The sequence below is a fragment of the Saccostrea cucullata genome, unplaced genomic scaffold (assembly GCF_032062105.1).
Source record: "Saccostrea cucullata isolate Sc308-1 unplaced genomic scaffold, CSIRO_AGI_Scuc_v1 ctg3546, whole genome shotgun sequence".
Classification (NCBI taxonomy): domain Eukaryota; kingdom Metazoa; phylum Mollusca; class Bivalvia; order Ostreida; family Ostreidae; genus Saccostrea; species Saccostrea cuccullata.
Window position 1 is genome coordinate 1 of NW_026935992.1, and position 19,452 is coordinate 19,452.

Genomic DNA, 19,452 nt, shown 5'->3' on the forward strand with positions numbered 1-19,452 from the left:
TTAGGTTGTGTACTGGGATGATAAAGACTGGAAGAATGACTGTGACTTTCAGTTAACAGAGAGAGATAAGAGCTGAAGATTATTTACTACATTTTGAGAAAAAGACTATAGAAGGTATGAAGTAAGAGTTATCTTTCATTATGTGAAAACTTCATTGTGATGGTAAAGGTTCTAATTGGGGATTGTTGAAGACTCAGCGATGATTTGTAACATTTGTGAACAACTAACTACAAAACAAAAAAACCTCACCACGATTCCTAAATATGTATTTGTTTGAACCAGAAGTGAAGTTGTTATTGTCAGATTCTTGATCAGCTCAACTATCCAACAATTGATATAGGAGGACCATGACGGAGCCGCTGTCTCTACAGCTCATTGCTAGACTTGTCTGTGTTCAGAGTCTGCTCGATCTGACAGAAGGAAAGGATGTCACTAATTTCCTGAAGACAGTGTGCCACAGGTAAATTTAGTTAAAAATTGAATATTGTCAGTGATATGTGTAATGGCTGATTTTGTTTGTTTGTATGTTCTTTAATGTCCATCGAGAATATTTTCCCGCATATGGAGCCCACCATTTGCCGGTGAAGGGCTGCAAATTTTGTCCTATACTGGACACTCAGGGCCTTTGAGCAGGGAGGGATCTTTTTCGTGCCAGCACCTACTGCGACACTGGACCTCGGTTTGTACGGTCTCATCCAAAGGACCGGTCTCCACATCCCACGGTGGGATTCGAACCTGTGACATAAAGATGTACTCTTACTTTGCAACTCTCGAGCAGATGCTCTGACAAGTGCGCCAAATGGGTGACCAACTCACAGTTGAAGAATATTTTTTTTTTTAAAGTGTAGTTGACAGTTCCCTAAAAATGGCCTGACTCATGACTTGTTCTATCATAAAGGACATAATTATTTTTAGCCATTTGGAAGTTTTCGCATTCCGCCATGGCTGATAACTTAAAGCATTTTTTTATGATGCATTATCACATGATCATGAGGGACAAACAATCATTATTTTAAGGTGATACAATGTAACATAAAAGCTGTAATAAAACTCTCTCAGTCTCTGGACAGGAATACCGGAGAGCTACAGATCTATGCATTCTAAAAACCTCCAGGTTTTATTTATCATGTTTTGATCTATATCTTACTGGATTGGTAATGTATATACTTTTTTTTTCAACAGAGGACTACAGTTATGTAGCTTATGATTACCTAGCGTCTATTTAATTGAATAAAAAGTACAAAATAGATATTTAGAATAATAATGCATCTTTTATTGCAGGAAGAACTTGAAACTGAACTTAGGGAGTGATCATGAAAATAATTTAAAGAAATATTTTAAAAGGCAGTTCAATTGTTCTTCAATTTTAGTGCAGTCACAGAAGACATACTTAGTCACATGGTTAAGTTTTATCCCAGGAAGCTGACCAATGAGATGCTAGCTGGTCTGGCATCACCACATGTACACCATCTCAAGTTAGCAAACTGTACACAGATCAAACCATCAAATTTCATCAAGATTTTTCCACAGTAAGTAGTTTCCTTGTACTGATGTTACTGTCAATATATATTAATATTAAAAATGTCTGAACGATAATGACAATGCAAAAGGGTATATAATTTGTTCTGCATTTCTTCCAACCAAAAAAGTTAAAATGATTGAATAAATTACTAAAAATTAATGAATAAGGCCTGGATAAAAAATATGTTTGTTTCCGCTTTCCCGACCAACCCTAATTTAAAGTGCCGACCCTAAATATATTTTTAATGCTTTTGTCCCATGATGTGCAAGATTTCACCCAGGGAATTATAGTCTCCAACTTTGCAAGCTTTTCAAGACAGAAAGAATTTTGGGTCACCTTTGGCCCAAAAAAATTAATCAATTGTTTCTAAGGCCAAAAAAATCAGAATTCAATGCGGCAGGCAGGCTTTTTTTTTTGAAGCAGGTTTAACACCTTTTTTAAGCCATTTGTTCAATAAAATGACAATAACTACCAATTCGTAATTTTTGTTCTCTGAAATTGGTTGCAGTATGTATTCAGCTTTAAATATAAATGTTACTCCAAACATTTATTTAAAAGTTAAGAGCCATTCTCTGTAATGATTTGAAATTTTATATAGGAGCTGTGGCATGCATAATCTCAGAATTTCTCCAAACTCTCTATAATATTAAAAGTCATTGATACCCTAAACTCAAATCAGGCAAATATTGGTTGCTATGCTTTATAGTTACCATGGCATCATGTTTTAAAGTTCGAAAAATGGCATTTTTATGCGCCCGGATCAATAGATCCTGGGCGTATATTGTTTTTGTCCTGTCTGTTTGTCTGTTTATCTGTTTGTCTGTTTGTCTTTCTGTCTGTTGTCAACTTTAACCTTCGCCATAACTTTTGAACAATAAGAGATAGAGACTTCATATTTGGTATGCATACTCTACTAATATAGTCCTTTCAAATGACATCAAGGTCAATGACCTTGTGACCTTGACTGTGACCTATATGCTAAAAATAGCTTTTTTCACTGTTTGTCATAACTTTTTAGCTCACCTGAGCTGAAAGCTCAAGTGAGCTTTTCTGATCACATTTTGTCCGTCGTTCGTCTGTCCGTCTGTCTGTCTAGCTGTCTGTCCGTCTGTAAACTTTTCACATTTTCGACTTCTTCTCAAGAACCGCTGGGCCATTTTCAACCAAACTTGCCACAAAGCATCCTTGGGTGAAGGGGATTCAAGTTTGTTCAAATGAAGGGCCACACCCTTATTCAAGGGGAGATAATTAGGAATTATTGAAAATTTTGTGGTATGTTTTAAAAATCTTCTTCTCAAGAACCAATGTGCCAGGAAAGATGAAACTTATGTGGAAACATCCTCAGGTAGTGTAGATTCTAGTTTGTTCAAATCATGACCCCCGGGGGAAGGACGGGGCGAAAATGGCCGACCAAAGTTTTACATAGAAAATTATAGGAAAATTCTCAAAAAATCTTCTTCTCAAGAATAGCAAAACCATAATTGATCATATTTATATGGAAGCATCCTCAGGTAGTGTAGATTCAAGTTTGTTCAAACCATGACCCCCAGGGGTAGGGCGGGGCCACAATGGCAGACCACAGTTTTACATAGAAATATATAAGAAGATTCTTTAAAAATCTTTTTCTCAATAATAGCAAAGCCATGATTGGTCATGGGACTATTTTTGGATTTAAACTTTTCAATAATAAACCAATAACTACTTTTTCCTAGCCACAGTGCTCAGGTGAGCGATGTGGCCCATGGGCCTCTTGTTAACCATAGGAGATATATATAAGCCTATATGCTAAAAATAGCTGTTTCCACTGTTTGTCATAACTTTTTAACCATAGGAGATAGGGACTTCATATTTGGTATGCATACTCCACTAATAAAGTCCTTTCAAACGACAACAAGGTCAATGATCTTGTGACCTTGACTGTGACCTATATGCTAAAATAGCTTTTTCCACTGTTTGTCATAACTTTTTAACCATAGGAGATAGGGACTTCATATTTGGTATGCATACTCCAATAATAAAGTCCTTTCAAACGACAGCAAGGTCAATGACTTTGTGACCTTGACTGTGACCTATATGCTAAAAATAGTTTTTTCACTTTTTGCCATAACTTTTGAACCATAGGAGACAGGGACTTCATATTTTGGATGCATACTCCACCGATTAAGTTTTTTCATATGACACCATGGTCAATGACCTTGTGACCTTGACTGTGACCAATATGCTAAAAATAGATTTTTTGAACTTTGTTGCCGCCGGGCGCATAGTGTTTCACAAACACATCTTGTTTAACATGTTTAGAGCCCCATAATTAACATTTGCGGCAAAGCAAACAATTGGCAATGACTGTTTCCAAAAGTTGAAGGCAGATGTCTCAAATGCATGATAAACATGTTTGGTAAATCAACTATTACATACGTTACTATGGTAACAAATTATTCAAAAGTAAAGAAAAATATTCATTGAATTTTATAAAGTCATACATGTAAAAAATAAAAAGCAATTATAAGATAAAATGTGACCAAATAATAGAAAAAAGATCCTTGAAACATATACCAAGAACAAAATATATTTCATTTTGGTTGGCAATGGTTTTTAAGGTTTTTATACCACAGAGAGCCTTCAAAGTAACACTCTGTATGTTTAAATCGTATCCTATCTTTTAAAAATTAAAGCACATTTCCTCATAACTAATGATCAATTTTTAAAGATGTTGGTGTGCTCCTAGTTTTCCCATTTGAAAAAATTCAGATTAGATTCTTTAAATAGAGCGTTGCTATGGAAATAAGAAGAAAATATATGCTTAAAAACCTGAAAAATATTTTCTTCCCTTGGATACGTACCCTTAAATGTAGATTCCCAAAACTTTTAGGATTGATATTTATTAACAGCTAACCTGACTCTTAATTTTGACTATCAACCAATCTCTGAGTGGATACAAGAAGTTGGCACACAGGGTTAATATTGATATAAAGTTCACAAAATCGAACATTTTCCCTTCTTGGTAACCATAGCAACAGTGTTGTTTTCTTCATCAAAGAACTATATGTGGTATATTGGGGTCATTAAAAAATCTTGTTCTCAAGAACCACTGGGCCAGAAAAGCTGAAACTTATATGAAAGCATTCTGGGGTAGTGTAGATATTAAATTTTTAAAATCATGACCCCCGGGGGTAGGGCGGGGCCACAATAGGGAATCCAATTTTTACATAGAAATATATAGAACAAATCTTTAAAAATCTTCTCAAGAACCACTGGGCCAGGAAAGCTCAAACTTATATGGAAGCATCCTTGGGTAGTATAGATATAAAATTTTTAAAATCATGACCCCTGGGGGTAGGGCGGGGCCACAATAGGGAATCCAAGTTTTACATAGAAATATATAGAACAAATCTTTAAAAAAAGATCTGCATCACCCAAGTTACTCAGGTGAGCCATGGGCCTCTTGTAATTAATATAATACTGAAAATATAGAAGAAATATATTGTTTTTCTAATAAAAACGTTTATCTAAGCATTTATGAAAAGGGGGATAACTTTATTTTGTTTTTCAACTTGGAAAATTAGAAAGTTGAGTTATCTCTCTTTTCAATATGTCAATAAAATTGATCAATGCAGCCGTTTTTGAACTGATGCGGCGGTGCCTGAGAAACTATTAGTTAATTTTTTTTGCCTTTCTATTATCAGTTTAAGACACAGAAATACTTAAAAACACCATTTCTTTTGTCATTAATGTTACGTCTATACTTGTTTTGATTTTTTTATTAAAGAAGCAAACAAAAATTTCAAAAAAAAAAAAAAATGCCTACCTAACTACCCTGTATTTTTTCAGTCTGAAAGCGGAAACAAACATATTTTTTTCTAGGCCTAAAAATTGAGTAAGGAAAGGAATAAGAAATGGAGGATTAATAAATGAATGATGAATGAAAAAAAAAGAACTGTGAACTTTGATTTCTGTTTATTTAAAACAAAAAAGAGCAACTTTGGATTCTGTTTATTTAAAACAACTTAAACATGTTAAATACAGGTATTGTCTAGAAATTCATGCATTGTTTAATATGACATTTTTTATATATATCAGCTGTAAGCATCTGTGTGGCCTTGACCTTAAGCAGTGTAGTCAGCTGATGCTGGGGGACTTCTTTGTGCTGATTGAAAGGATGGGGGTCAACCTGACCTCAATATCTGTAGAGGACTGTACAACAGTGGACGATGTCATTGTTCATGTAAGAATTATTCATTATTTTCCCAGCTTGAAAAGCAGGAGGGTATATAGTAATAGGTACATGTATGTCCGTCTTGCTGTACATCCGTCCGTCTCTTACGCTTTGGGGTACCCATCTCTTATCCAAAACTCCTCTTATAATACTGAATTAAATTTATTGAAACTTTGAAATTCACAGAATCTTTATTACATTTTGTCATTGTGCACCCTTATTTTATTTTTGATCCGACATATAATTTGGGTTTCCCGGCCACAGAAAAACATGGACTGTGCCATTATAACCATATGGGAAGCGGGAGTATCATTTAGTAAGCTCATTGCTCACAAACCTCTAGTTTATTTCTGGTTTGCATAATTTTATTGTGACACCGTGTAATATTTACAGCATTTAGAAAAATATATTTATGAGGAAGTGTTTATTGATAAATATAATAATGAATGAGGTTCGAAGAGAATTTTGCATATAATTACTGCACATACCTGCATAATATTATAGATTTATTGTCTGTGTTTGAGGGCGTCATGAGTTTTGTCTGACCCAAGAACCAAATTGTCTGCCTCAGGCCGTAACATCATAACATCTCTCTTAATGGTCAAAGATCATTTTTTTTTTTTATTTTTATGCCCATATCTGCACTCACTAAAACATTAGAAATGTTAGACTTTTTTCGTAAAGATTTGTATAGGAACAAATTTTTAAAGGTAAAATAAAGCTTTTAAAATGATAGCACATGAAGAATTGATATCTTTTGGACATTATTTTGCAAAACAGAAGAAAATATAACAATTGACTGTTTATTACACACATACTTGAGAAAAAAAGAATTACAGAAAATCATAATGGATTCAGGAATCCATTGGTAAAGCAATGTCAATCTGTATATTCATAATTTGTTACACTTTATGGTTGTGTACATGTATTATAGTTATGGATTTCATGTAAGATAAATATTTATTTTTCAAGAAATAATCAAATTTAAGAACAAAATAAGTTTTAATGGATGTTCAAATCAAATAATTCAAATTCAAATTCATTTGATATATTTTTTTCTATCCAGAGCATTTTACAGAACCTGCACCACCTGAAGCACCTGAATGTGTCTTCCTGTAAAAACATCACAGATAAGGCTTTCCTGTTATCTAAGGACCAGTGTAAAAAAGGAAGTCTACTCAAGGTGAGAGAATACTTTAAATGACCCCACCCACCCTTGTCCTCCCATCCTTAATTGCAGTACACATAGAAAATATGAAGGGTCCAATTAATCATCTTGCCAGTTTGAATTTGAGTTTCATTGAATCAAAATTACGGTTATATAAGTATGTACATGTAAAGATTTACGAAGGAAACATATTGGATTTCATAATTTTAATGTTATGGATCAACTGATAAGTATTACAATATATAATATATACAATAAGTATGAAATATAGTTCTGAAGAAAAGTATAATACATAAATTAACCTTCCTGACACCCCCCCACCCCTCCACGCATACACAAAGAAAAAAAAAACTTTTCTATACCTGTCTAAAAAAAGGTTTTTAATATCCAATCATATAATTTATTATTTTCTAGGAGAGCTATACAAACAGCTATTTATGCTCACTGACCAGTATAGATATATCAGGGTGTCATGGACTGACCAATCTAGCCATGCGTAACCTTATGACCTTGACAGGTCCCACCCTTGAACACGTCTGCATGTCATGGACAAATGTGAGTATATTTTTTTGTTTTCAATTTTAATATCACAAGTAAACTGATTTATAAAAAAAAAACTTTTTTATCTCTAGCTGTGCTAAGCATATTAATGTACTGTAAATCATTACCTCTTTTGAATGGGATTAAGGGCAATGTGCATTTAGCTATCTAAAGCCCAGGGTTTCCAGAAGAGAACTTGCCTATAATACTTACCGGTATGTCAAACTGGCTTAATAACAATTGTAATTAAATATGAAAGAGCATTCACTTTTACTATAATAATTTCACATTTCAGTTAACTTTAGAATCTCTGTGGTGTCTTTCTGGGCTTCTTGTCTCTAAAAGTCTCCTTGGGTGTGAGACCAAAGATGACAGTGAAGAGGATGAAGAAATCTTCGATAACAACATAAAGGGTGAAGATGTAACAGAAACCAAAGAATCTAGTTCCTCTGACAATAACAATGTCCATAAACATTGTGACACAGATGTTCCCACAGTTGAAGGTGCTTCTTCATGGCAGGTACTTCCTCAACAGAATATTGAGGTGACAGAATGTAATAACTGTGATTTAAAAACTTCAGAATCAGTTATTCCCAATGCTAGTTCTTCTGTCCAAAATGACAATATGTCAAATATTGACTCTGAAAAAGTTATCTCTTCCCAAAGGCAAAGCAGCATCACTTGTGATGACTGTAGAAAATTGTGCATCTTAGATGAAATAATGGTAGACTTGAATGGGCATCCATATGATGAGACCAGCAATGAGTTTGATAAAATTGTTGCAAAAGAAAAGAGCAGTGAAGAAATTTTCAGAAGACAAATGCAATGGAAATTTAGTTAAAAATGTTGGTTCAGGTGCAGTTGGTGGAATCACTGTACAGACTTCCCCATTATTAAGTCAAAAAGAAAGTGATGAGAACTCTGTTGAGAATATTAGTGAAATTAAAGAAGATTTTTCTGCCCAAACCTCAGAAACTAGTCAGAAATCTGAATCAAAAGCTGGAATTAATTGCTTAATGGATGGAGGCAAAACAATGCAAAAGAGGGAGACAGATTTCAAGTCCAATAGTGATATTTCTGAATCTTGTGAGAGTTGCCAAACTACAAAATTGAACAGTGATTCGCTTTCTACTGTAAACAAACCTTTATCTAATGTGCCAAATGCTGTCCCAGAATCAGATTTGCCTTGCTCTCTAAAGGAAGAGAGAACTGTTAACATGGAGGGTAGATGTCAAAATGGCAGTGACTATGAAAAATCAGAAAATCTGTTAATAAAATCAGGCAGTGATCTTAAAATTACTTCAAAAGTTTCTCATCCAGGTGAACATAAACAATCAACATGCAGCTCTCAGTCAGAAATCCCGACAGAAAGTGTACAGTGTCATATCAGTGAACAGTCTTCCATGGATAATTTCCAAACCCCAGGTGCTGAAAACTTATTAGATGATATTGAAGTCAAACACTCTTTACAGCATTCAGAGGAGAAGCACATTCAAAAAGATTTTGCAGAAGTCGATGGTATAAGTCCACTCCACAGCTCAAATGAGTGTGCCAAACCAAATGAAATTGGTGCTGACAATGCTGAAAAGCCTTTGGAAGGTAGCAATGAGAAACTTCCTGCAAGTTCTAATGCATTGGTTGATCTGCAAGCACACCAGGGATCCATAGTCGATTGTAACAGCCCCACTCACAATCCTATTTCTTCATGTTCTTTGGGAAATCTCACAATGGAGGATTCTAATAAACCGCCAAAACACAGGCAGCCAAATGTTGATAACCAGTCCCTACCTCCCAAGAAGCAGCTTTATAAACCAAATATCAAGTCGATAGACTTAGAGGAATTGCATTATCCTAACAACAAACAGCAGGCTTTGGAAGAGGCTTTTAGTACGTTTATCACAACTAATCCGGGTCTTCAATCATTGAAGTTGTCTTGGGTAAAGTTTCCAAACCGTCTCCTGAAACTAATGGTAGATACATGTGTAGAGATGAAAGACTTAACTCTGATTGGCTGTAACTTGATTGATCCTGAGCACATCCGGTACATTGGATCAAAGTGCACATGCTTGAGAAGAATTCAGCTGGAAGGTAGATTTTTTTTTATATTTGAGTTAAAAAAAGGCCACAGGTAAAAATTGTTTGAAGTTTATTGTTTGAACTATTCAGAAGTAGCAATTTATAAAACCAAATTACATTTTATGTTATCCAAACATTTATAGGAAATGTAATCTAATGTCCATTTGTATAATTTTACGCACTCTATATACATGTACAAACCATCCGTATTTTTTTCCATTGTGACGTCACATTTCACCGAAACAGCTTGATGATGCAACAGAAGAATAATAATCCACAGAATTTATGGACGATTTTATTAACCATAAAACAATAATGTTATTTACTGACTAAATCTTAAGTTAGAAAAACTTTAGAGGAAACGTAAATTGATTACAGCTGTATATCTAGTATAAAGTACCATTATTAAGCAAGTGCAAAACACTCCGCATTTTATTTTGTATATAGCAACGCCATCCGCATTTTTTGTGTATATAGCAACGTCATCCGCATTTTTTACTTCAGTAAATAAAGTTACATGCTTGATTGCACTGATGACGACCGTCACAGGTGAAAGTCAACAAAATAAATTTACTGCTGCATTCTCACGAAGTGTTGGTGATCTTTTAAGTTTATAACTTTAGTTACAGACCCTATTGAATACCTTTCGGTATCCACACGTGAGAATCTTCGGCAATTTTAACCTCAAGGTGTTGGTCTCCAGCTTTTCTTTGTTTTGAAGTTTATTGGTGTTTGACATGTTTAATACCTGTGAAAGTGGTATTTCTAAGGTCAACTTCTCTGTATAACAAAATATTGGCAAACAATCAAATACCTTTAAAATATCAAATAAAACTTAAGTGTTATGTATATTACAATGATTTATGAGAAAAAAAATGAACAATGTATCTTCTAGAAATATATTTATTCTGATTGATTGATTGACTGTATATTGTTTAACGTCCCATTCAATAATTTTTCACTCATATAGAGACGTCACGGAATGCCGGTGAAAGGCTTCAAATTTAGACCTATACTCGGAACTCAGGGCCATTGAGCAGTGAGGGTTCTTCATTGTTCCACAGGACCTACATTTTTAAGGTTATATCCGAAAGACCCGTGACTTTCACATTTAATGCCGAGTGCTTGATGAAGGAACAGTTACTAACTATGTTTATGTCTTAGGTTTGACGCGGCGCCGCCAATGAGAATCGAACCCCGGGCGAACGCTATACCACTAGGCTACCGTGACTAGTACTTCTTCTGAATATAGCTTTAAAAATGCCAACTTAACTTTGCTATTACAGTTCCACAGGACCTTAAGTGACCATTTTTTAAATTTTAATCGACTTTGGTGAATCGCGGCCGAGATTCAAACTCAGGACTTTCTGCTCACAGAGCCAGTACGCTGCCCACTGAGATTATTAAACTGCCTTTTGACAAACACCTGCAAGCTAAGATGTGAATAATCTATTGGTTTTGTTTTCAGACTTAAGGAGAATGACTGATTGGGGCGTGGTACCTCTTCTATCCAACACTGAGATCGAAACACTGTCACTGGCCGAGTCTGATATACATGACGTCACAGTAATTAGAATGGCATCTAAATTGTCTGAAAATGTAGGATTTAAATACTTGATGTTGGAAATTTAGGACTAGAATATCATTGATAAAAATATTGTTTTAATAAAACTCGTATACATTTCCATATACTTTTACATTCTACAATGAGAAGCACAAACTTTAAATGACAAAATTAAATTTAAATTTTATGCAAAATCATTTTGACTCTTACTATAAGGATAAACCTACCTTGATTTAAAACAAAATAGAAAAAAAATAGTTGATAGGAGTCCCTATATATTTAACTTAAAGGTGTTTATCTTTATCAGTTGAATGTGTTCTTCATCAATTGATAATCTCACATTCTCTTCTCAATAAGAAAATAAAACTTTTTTTCAGTTGAAGAATTTAAACATTTCCTACTGTTCAGAGCTGACCGAGCGTGGTATTAACTCTCTCCTCCGGAAGCAAAGTTGTATGGAATCTTTCAGTGCTCGACAAGGTGCCTTAACGAATCTGTCCTTAGGTCTTTTGAGTGACAACTTCCGGCAGTTGCGCAGTCTCAATATTGCTAGCATTGAGGATATAACTGGGAGCGGCCTTGTATGTTTAGCAAAGAATCTACGTCATCTAGAATTCATCGACCTAAGCTGGGCAGGGGGATCCTGTAAGTGCTTAAAATATGAAGGTTATTTAGAAACTAAAAATTTCAGATTAAGGGTAATCAATACTCTGATAAGAGAGATATAAATGTCTATTATTCCTTTATAAACTTGTGAAGTGGAAGTGTCCTTTTTATCCTATTTTGACCTGAGAGCTATGTTATGTTTGTTTGTATTATAGTTATAAGATACATTTCTTTTGGAAAAAACAACTATAGATTTAACGAACATTTTCGAGTACGAGTGAGCAGAGCTTTTTAATTTCATCCAGTCATCTGTGCGACAGTACACCTTTGCTTTTTTATTTTAATACAAAATTAACATTATCTGTAACACCAACTGGTCTGAAAATGTGATTTTACGACAATAATTTGGAAATAACGTCGAAATGGATTTAACAACGTCACCATTTTCGGATTTTGTAAGCAATGCATGACGCTGAAAAATGACGCATGGCTCGCTCATATGGTCAAGGCACCCATTGAAATTATGCTAAAAACTGATGACAGAACACCCAAAGAAACATACTAGCAATCTTAACATTTCAATTTCTAAAACCAATTTTAGAGTTATTGGACTTTGAAAAAATAAACTTAGTAATTAACTCCTAGACCAACCTAGATGGTGAACTTTTTTGAAATTTCACAATTTAGTGTCTTTTTATAATAACTTTCATATACTTGGATGAAAAAGAAATCTCTAGGGCAGAAATACAAAAAATATGGGAAAAGTGTGATAATTTCATTGGCGCTTTTCCAACAAATTTCATAGGGGCCAATAGTAAAATTTGACAACTTTTGAGATGGCCCCCAAAGATATCCGGATTGTAAACTTTCGATTTTTTAAATCTTAAAATAATAAATATAACATAAAGAATAAAATATCAAAAAACTATCAAAATCCCTAGGGCAGAAATGATTAGACTCAGCCTTGTTAAGCAACATTTTATACATGTATGAGTGAGCAGAGCATTTAAATCATTTAAATTCCTCGTGGTTAATATTCATGGGCAATCAAAATTTCAATGGTTCATGAGGACATTACATGTTATGTCGTGGTTAACTTGTATTTACAGAAAAACCAATGAGTAAGTTTGATGACAAAATTACTGTTCATAGGGGTTTAAATTTGTGGATAAGGGTGACCAACCAAATCTACAAACATTAATAAATCAACAGATTCTGTGTCCCAAGATTTGGAAAAACTCTTTAGTTAAGTTTAAAATGCTTATTGCAGAATTTTTATGATGGATTTTAATCATTTTAGTAATGCATTTTTTAATGTTTCAGACCTACAAGATGAAGTCACAAAAGCGATTCAAAACCACTGTCCAAGGATTAACGAAATGATTTTGAATGGCCAGGCTTTGATGACATCTAAACCCTTTCTTCCCATTATATCGGGTCAGTTGTAAACCATTTCACTAACAAAATTTTCTGTGTGCAAACTAACATGCAGAGTTTGTTCATGGACATTTTGCTGCTACATGTAGCAAACAATTTGACGACGGATTTTCCTATTTTTTTTTCAATCCTGACAAGGAGCACATGCTTAATTATGCCGATGGACAGGAGATGTCATTGGCACTTGTTCCCTCCTATGATGTTTTTTTGGAGTCCTTGTTTGCCCTTCTGCACTTTTGTATCTTTTAATGGACTTTTTGAGCTTGAATATTGTTTTGTATCTCCATATGTTTCGAAGTCATTGTCAGAGGCTGTTCCCCTCCCCCTCCCACCTCCCAAAAATACTACTATGTCTTTCTGGTATGTTTCTGTATTTAGCAAGTCTGCTTGCATTTAAATTGCCTTGGGATTGATTTATGTATCATCTTCATCTTTTGTAGCTTTATTAATTTGCTGTATGAATAAGTAATTTAATTAAGATTTTCTTTGACATTTCAGATTACAATAAATAGGGTCGGTGTAAGGCTTTATTTTTCTTTAAAGCCAAAGAGAGAGCAGCTGAGGAAGTGTTGCAGATTGACGATGAAGGGGAATCTAGTGATGATGTAGGTTTAATATTTATACTCAAATGTATTTATAAATTAAATGAGATAGAAAAAAATCTTGACTTTTCATTAAAAATAAAAACTACATTAACATTGAAAGGTTTTGTGGTGATTGAAGAGGGGCACACACTGTACAGAATAGCTAACATAGCATCATTGAATATGATTTGAACCGTGTAAGTCAAGGTCATCATTGCTGCTATAATCTCTATGTCTATCTACATGTAATATGTATATCAGAGCATAAAATGAACTCAATTGGCTCTGATAATTATTACTATTACTTTCAACGGAAGATTTTGAGGGCGCTATGCTACAATTTGACTGCAGTAGGCAAGACCACGATTTGAAAACAGTAATTACTGATTTTGCTGATTCAAAACTTTTTTTCATTGGAAAGTTGTTTGTTAGTGACTTTGTCTAGTGTATGATTATCAGTTTAAAATAAAAGATGAATTGATATAAACCTATTCAGGAATGACGAGAAACTGTTGATTTTTTAAAAGACAAGTTTCAAAATGAATTTCAATCTGTTTGTTAGAAAATTTTCATAGGGCACATTTTGCTATATATTCATAGAGATATCATAGAATGGTACTTCTTTGAGTGAATCTAGATTGTGAACAAGAACTTTAACTTTCTGTTACTCTTTATTCCAGGAATATGAAGAAATTCACTTCCCGCACCGTTCCACCACCTTTGCTACAAACCTTCAATCTCTCTGCCTCGAGTATTGTGACAGAGTTACTGATACAGATATGGAAGACATTGTCACGGTGTGTAGGGGGTCCATAACTGTGATAGATTATAAAAATTGAGTATATTTGTCCTTTGATTACAAGTTATAAGAAAAAGTTAGCTGAAAAATGTATTAAAATATGAGTCATACTGATACATGTAACCTGTTGCCTTCATATTTTATTTGCCGTCGTCATGTTGTTCGTTGGCCGTAATATAGTGTTCACTTTCATAGGCGTCGGAGGCAAATGAAAAATTGAGGGGGGGGGGGGGGTGAAGGGGAGCTTTACCCTAAAAAAATATGTTCTCAATTTCGAATGCCTATATTATGTATACCCCTTTCCAAGAAAGAGGGGGTCTTCTATCCCTTTTCCTCTCGTTCTGTACAATCTTATCAGGAATCCCTTAACATATTTTATCCAATATCGGCATACACCATCAATCGGAATTGGCGAATACATATTAAATTTTGAATTTTATAGTTTCTTCCCTCATTGGATTCGAAAAGTGTGTTTGAACCGTAACATCAATTTTATCAGTCACTCAATATAATCTGTATAATATCGATAGTGATAATATAATATCTTTCATATAAATAATTTACAATGCTATGAATCTCTATTCGAAAATATACACTGATAACACAATGTATTATGCGAGTGAACTTTAGAAATGATGGCAATGTTGGTCAATTTTCTTTGACCTTGTAGGACAAGATCACTGTTCGCCCTCTTGATATTTTTTACATGCATTAAAATATCAGAACATAAAGAAAATTTTAAAACTATACATATCAAAAGTGCGAGGTAACATTTGGTGCCGTGCAACAACGTTTAACAAGATACCCATATATGGCATTCACGTTTCAGGGCGGAATATGCCTTTTTCGTAAAGGATGACTGCGCTAAACACCGTGATTATTATACTTGATAAATAACCATTTTTATCATCTTATTTATTCTTTGTGACACAAAAACATGTATCTTAATTACAAGGATTGCAAAGGTAATTTACAATATGCGCCTGGCCATGAAGGTTCAATCGAATTTTAATCGATATCTAGCGATTAGTGTCCGAGCACCTTTTTCCTAGTCAGCAATAAAAAAAATACAACACCTCAATTCAACATGTGTACATTGTAATTACAACAAAAAGATCTGCGGCTTCTGTAGTCTATAATACGTCACGTGACAGAGTTTAGTAATCACAAAGTTACCTGCGGACAGATGTCTCGTGGTGAATTATAATATATTGAACGTGTCACACCCCCTGGTTACAACAGAAGGAGAGAGAGGCAGAGAGAGAGATCAATTTAAAGAAAAGGCATTTTTTTCTCTTTAAAATGTTCATATGTTTGTCTATTTAACTCCTGTTAACACATTACTTATAGTAATTTACAATTCATGTTAAAAGGAGAATAATATTAAAAATACACCAGGGTTCTCCATCATTTGAAATTTTACTGTGTTGCAGAGTTTACGCGAAGCACTAAAATTTCGCGGCTTTTTCGCAATCAAATTCGCAACTGAATCACTATTCATTATAATTACAAAAAATACATCACACACTTCTTTTAAAAATTACTAATTCGTTACACAAATCGTTATTGGTCGTACATATTGATAAAAGTAAAAACACATGTTCTGAAAAACAGAGGAAATTTTGGTCGATATAGTCGAACTATTTACCATTTTGAAAGTAAATTTGCCGTGATTTTTGTCAGTTTTCTTGATCGAATAAAATTATTATCGAATTACAAAAAAAAAAACAACTTCAGAATAGATAAATACTTTTATGAACTCCTTGAAAAATTAAAACAATTTATTTACATCAATTAAATGATTTTGGTACGATGGTTAAAGTTATGCCAACCAAATTCTAGAGCCTCGGATCTATAGAAAAGACATATTGTTTAAAAATAGTACAATGTATTTTTAATGCAACTACCAATTAACCGTTACATAGAAGTGTGAAAACAAATTATTTTCTTTGTTCCTTCATGCATAAAGTCCGGCTAGGGTCTAGGAGATAATTGATTATGCAAGGTGAAGCCCTAATTAAGTGCTCTACCTGTAATAATTGAAGACAGTAGAATTGTTTGATTAAAGTTTCAATTAGATAGAACTTATGTGTTTTGATTTTCTGATTATCACAGATCTTACTGTGTCGGCAAAATTTTTACTGTGTCGCACACTTAAAATTTGACTTTTACTGTGTCGGAGAAAATTTTACTGTGTCGGGAGCAACACAGTAAAACAGCTCATGGAGAACCCTGATACACTAACCATGCATAATATATATATTTTTAAAAGTATGTGTTTTCATTACCGCACGAAGATTAAAGAAATTGTGCTGACCATTAAACAGATTCGTACTTCGTGAATGAGACCTTTACACTGTTTAACAGGTATTTACTGTAGTTACTTAAAGTTGTAGATTAAACGTTGATCATTCCAGAATTTAAAAGATTACATAAATGTCTTTTTTGAAAGTTAATTTTGACGCAAAATGCGTATGCCCTTAATTAAGTGTAGAAATCCTTTATTTTATAAGTATGAATATTAAAAAAGTTACGTCTCTAGCATTACATACGGAAATATAATAAAAACTTATTTAATATGGAAATTACTGAAACTATGCTTTTCGGGACTCGTTTGATTGACACACATCTGCACTTTCACGAAGTAAACTTTATTCTTAATGATTGCGAAAATTATAAATGTTGTGTATTGCTGTGGAATATATTTTTTTCAGAGGAAAATGTGAGAAAGCAAGATTTATTGTCCAGTAATATCATGCAGTGCTCAATGATATGGGCAAATTTAATTAATGGAACAAACCAAGTGTTACGCTTCAGTATGTAAATAAAATAAAAGTAAAAAAAAAACAAGTAAAATACAATGAACAAGTTGTATCCCTCCGTTCTTTCTAGATAAAATAATGTTTGTTATCTAATACATTTCATGCTAGATACTGAAATATGAAATACTTTATTTTTTATTTGTTTATGATTATCAGTTTCAATTGAGTATTGTTGAGTTTAGGCCAACTGGCAACATAGTCAACTTAATAATAAACTTATACAAGGACTATATTTTCTCTTGTATTACAAAATTATTAAAAATCAACGACATTGTATCAATTAAAAATATAATTTATATGGTTAGTCGACATTTTACATTGAACTCGAAATAAAAGACGTCACAGAACCTGTTGTTTGTGTTTCATTTCATATTAATTAATATCATATCTTTATGTTTGGCAAAAAAATACAAAACAAACAAAAAATACAAAACAGCCAAAAAAAAAAACAAAAACAAAAAACGGGCCTCATAGGTCAGCTGAATATCATGTAACAACTTTCAAATAATTAAAATTGGTTCGTGTTTTACCCCAGAGGCCATAAAATTCACAATTACTCTATTTACTTAATACCCGGAGGTAGATCAGAGTAACAAAGAGAAAATGCACCTCCACTCTATAACCAGTTGTGGACCTCATCCCAAAGGAACCACTAACCCTGGAGCCACATATTTCAAAATTTTGCGAATTTTATCATAAAATGGTTGATTAATACTAAAAAGCAGATTTCAAAGCATTAATTTATTTTCAGACTATGTAACACCCCCCCCCCCCCCCGGCACAGGGGGCATAAAAAATAACCATTTTGCTAGGTGCACCTTTCTCCATCATAAATAAATATATACTTGGATCATTGGCATAAAACCCAGGAGCAAAGAAATAGTTTTCAAAGAATTAATGCATTTTCACTATATAATAAATAGAGCCCCGCCCTAATGCCAGAAAACTTGACCCTGGGGCCATAAAATTCACAATTTTGAAAGTGGCACTCTTGCTCATCATAACTATGTGCTTAGTTAGTTTATTTAATACCCAGGAGTAGATAAGAAGATTGTCAAAGAATAATTGCATTTTCACTATATGATCATTAGAACCCCGCCCTAACACCAGAACCCCTGACCCTGGGGGCATAACATTCACAATTTTGGAAGAGGCACTCTTTCTCATCATAACTAAGTACTTAATTAGTTTATTCAATACCCAGAAGCAGAGAAGAAGATTTTCAAAGAATTAATGCATTTTTACTATATGATGAAAAGAGCCCCGCCCTAACACAAGAACCCCTGACCCTAGGGCCATGAATTTCACAATTTTGGTAGAGGACTCAATGCTCATTACATGCATGCCAACAGTTTGACTGCTTGATGTCCAGGAGTAAAGAAGAAGATTTTTAAAGATTGCAATAATTTTGGTGGTTTTGGCCCCACCCCTCAGGCCCCAGGGGGGCGGGGACCATAAAATTCACAATTTTTGTTCCCCTTCAGCCAAAGATGCTGTCTATTAAATTTGGTTGAAATTGGTTCAGTGGTTTCAGAGAAGAAGCTGAAAATGTTAAAATGTTAACACACGACGCACGACGGACGTCGCACGACGCACGACGACGGACGAAAACAGATAGCAAAAGGTCACCTAAGTGACTCAGGTGACCTTAAAAAGAACATGATATCCATCTTTTCCATGGTTTAATACTTAATTTCTGATGTCATTATTCACTACCAGCTCCAAATGAATTGTATATGTTTAAACATAGTTTAATACTTCAAGTCAATGCAGACTTCTAACAAAAAAATGGTTGCAAGGTTTACAACAAATTTGTTCAGCATTTCGTTGATCCTATGGCAGAATTAATGACCATATTTTAAAACAAATACTATATACATGCATACCTAAGGTTATGGTTTCATTTAATATTTCTATCCATTTAATGCAAATTGTCATACTATTGATTAAAAAGAAATGAGACTGTGTAAGAGTTAGAAAATATAAATATTGATTATTTGCTATTGTCTTTTTTGAAACATAGAAATAGAATAAAAATAGAAGTCCTATTTTCATAAAATGATAAAATCTTAGTTCGAACGGTTTTTAACTAGATGAAAATCCTATTATTGCTGACTGATA

General features: G+C 33.8%; 1 protein-coding gene across 1 annotated transcript; it reads left to right on the forward strand.

Annotated features, from left to right (window-relative positions):
• The first annotated feature begins 222 nt into the window (after nt 1–222).
• LOC134244476 (uncharacterized) lies at nt 223–14,549 on the forward strand. The gene is given in 12 exon segments (XM_062726743.1): nt 223–460; nt 1,371–1,529; nt 5,600–5,744; nt 6,802–6,918; nt 7,318–7,458; nt 7,739–8,092; nt 8,232–9,531; nt 10,988–11,118; nt 11,461–11,728; nt 13,013–13,126; nt 13,625–13,731; nt 14,391–14,549. Coding segments are annotated over 12 exon segments (3,108 nt in total). The 5' UTR covers nt 223–347.
• The last annotated feature ends 4,903 nt before the right edge of the window (nt 14,550–19,452 follow it).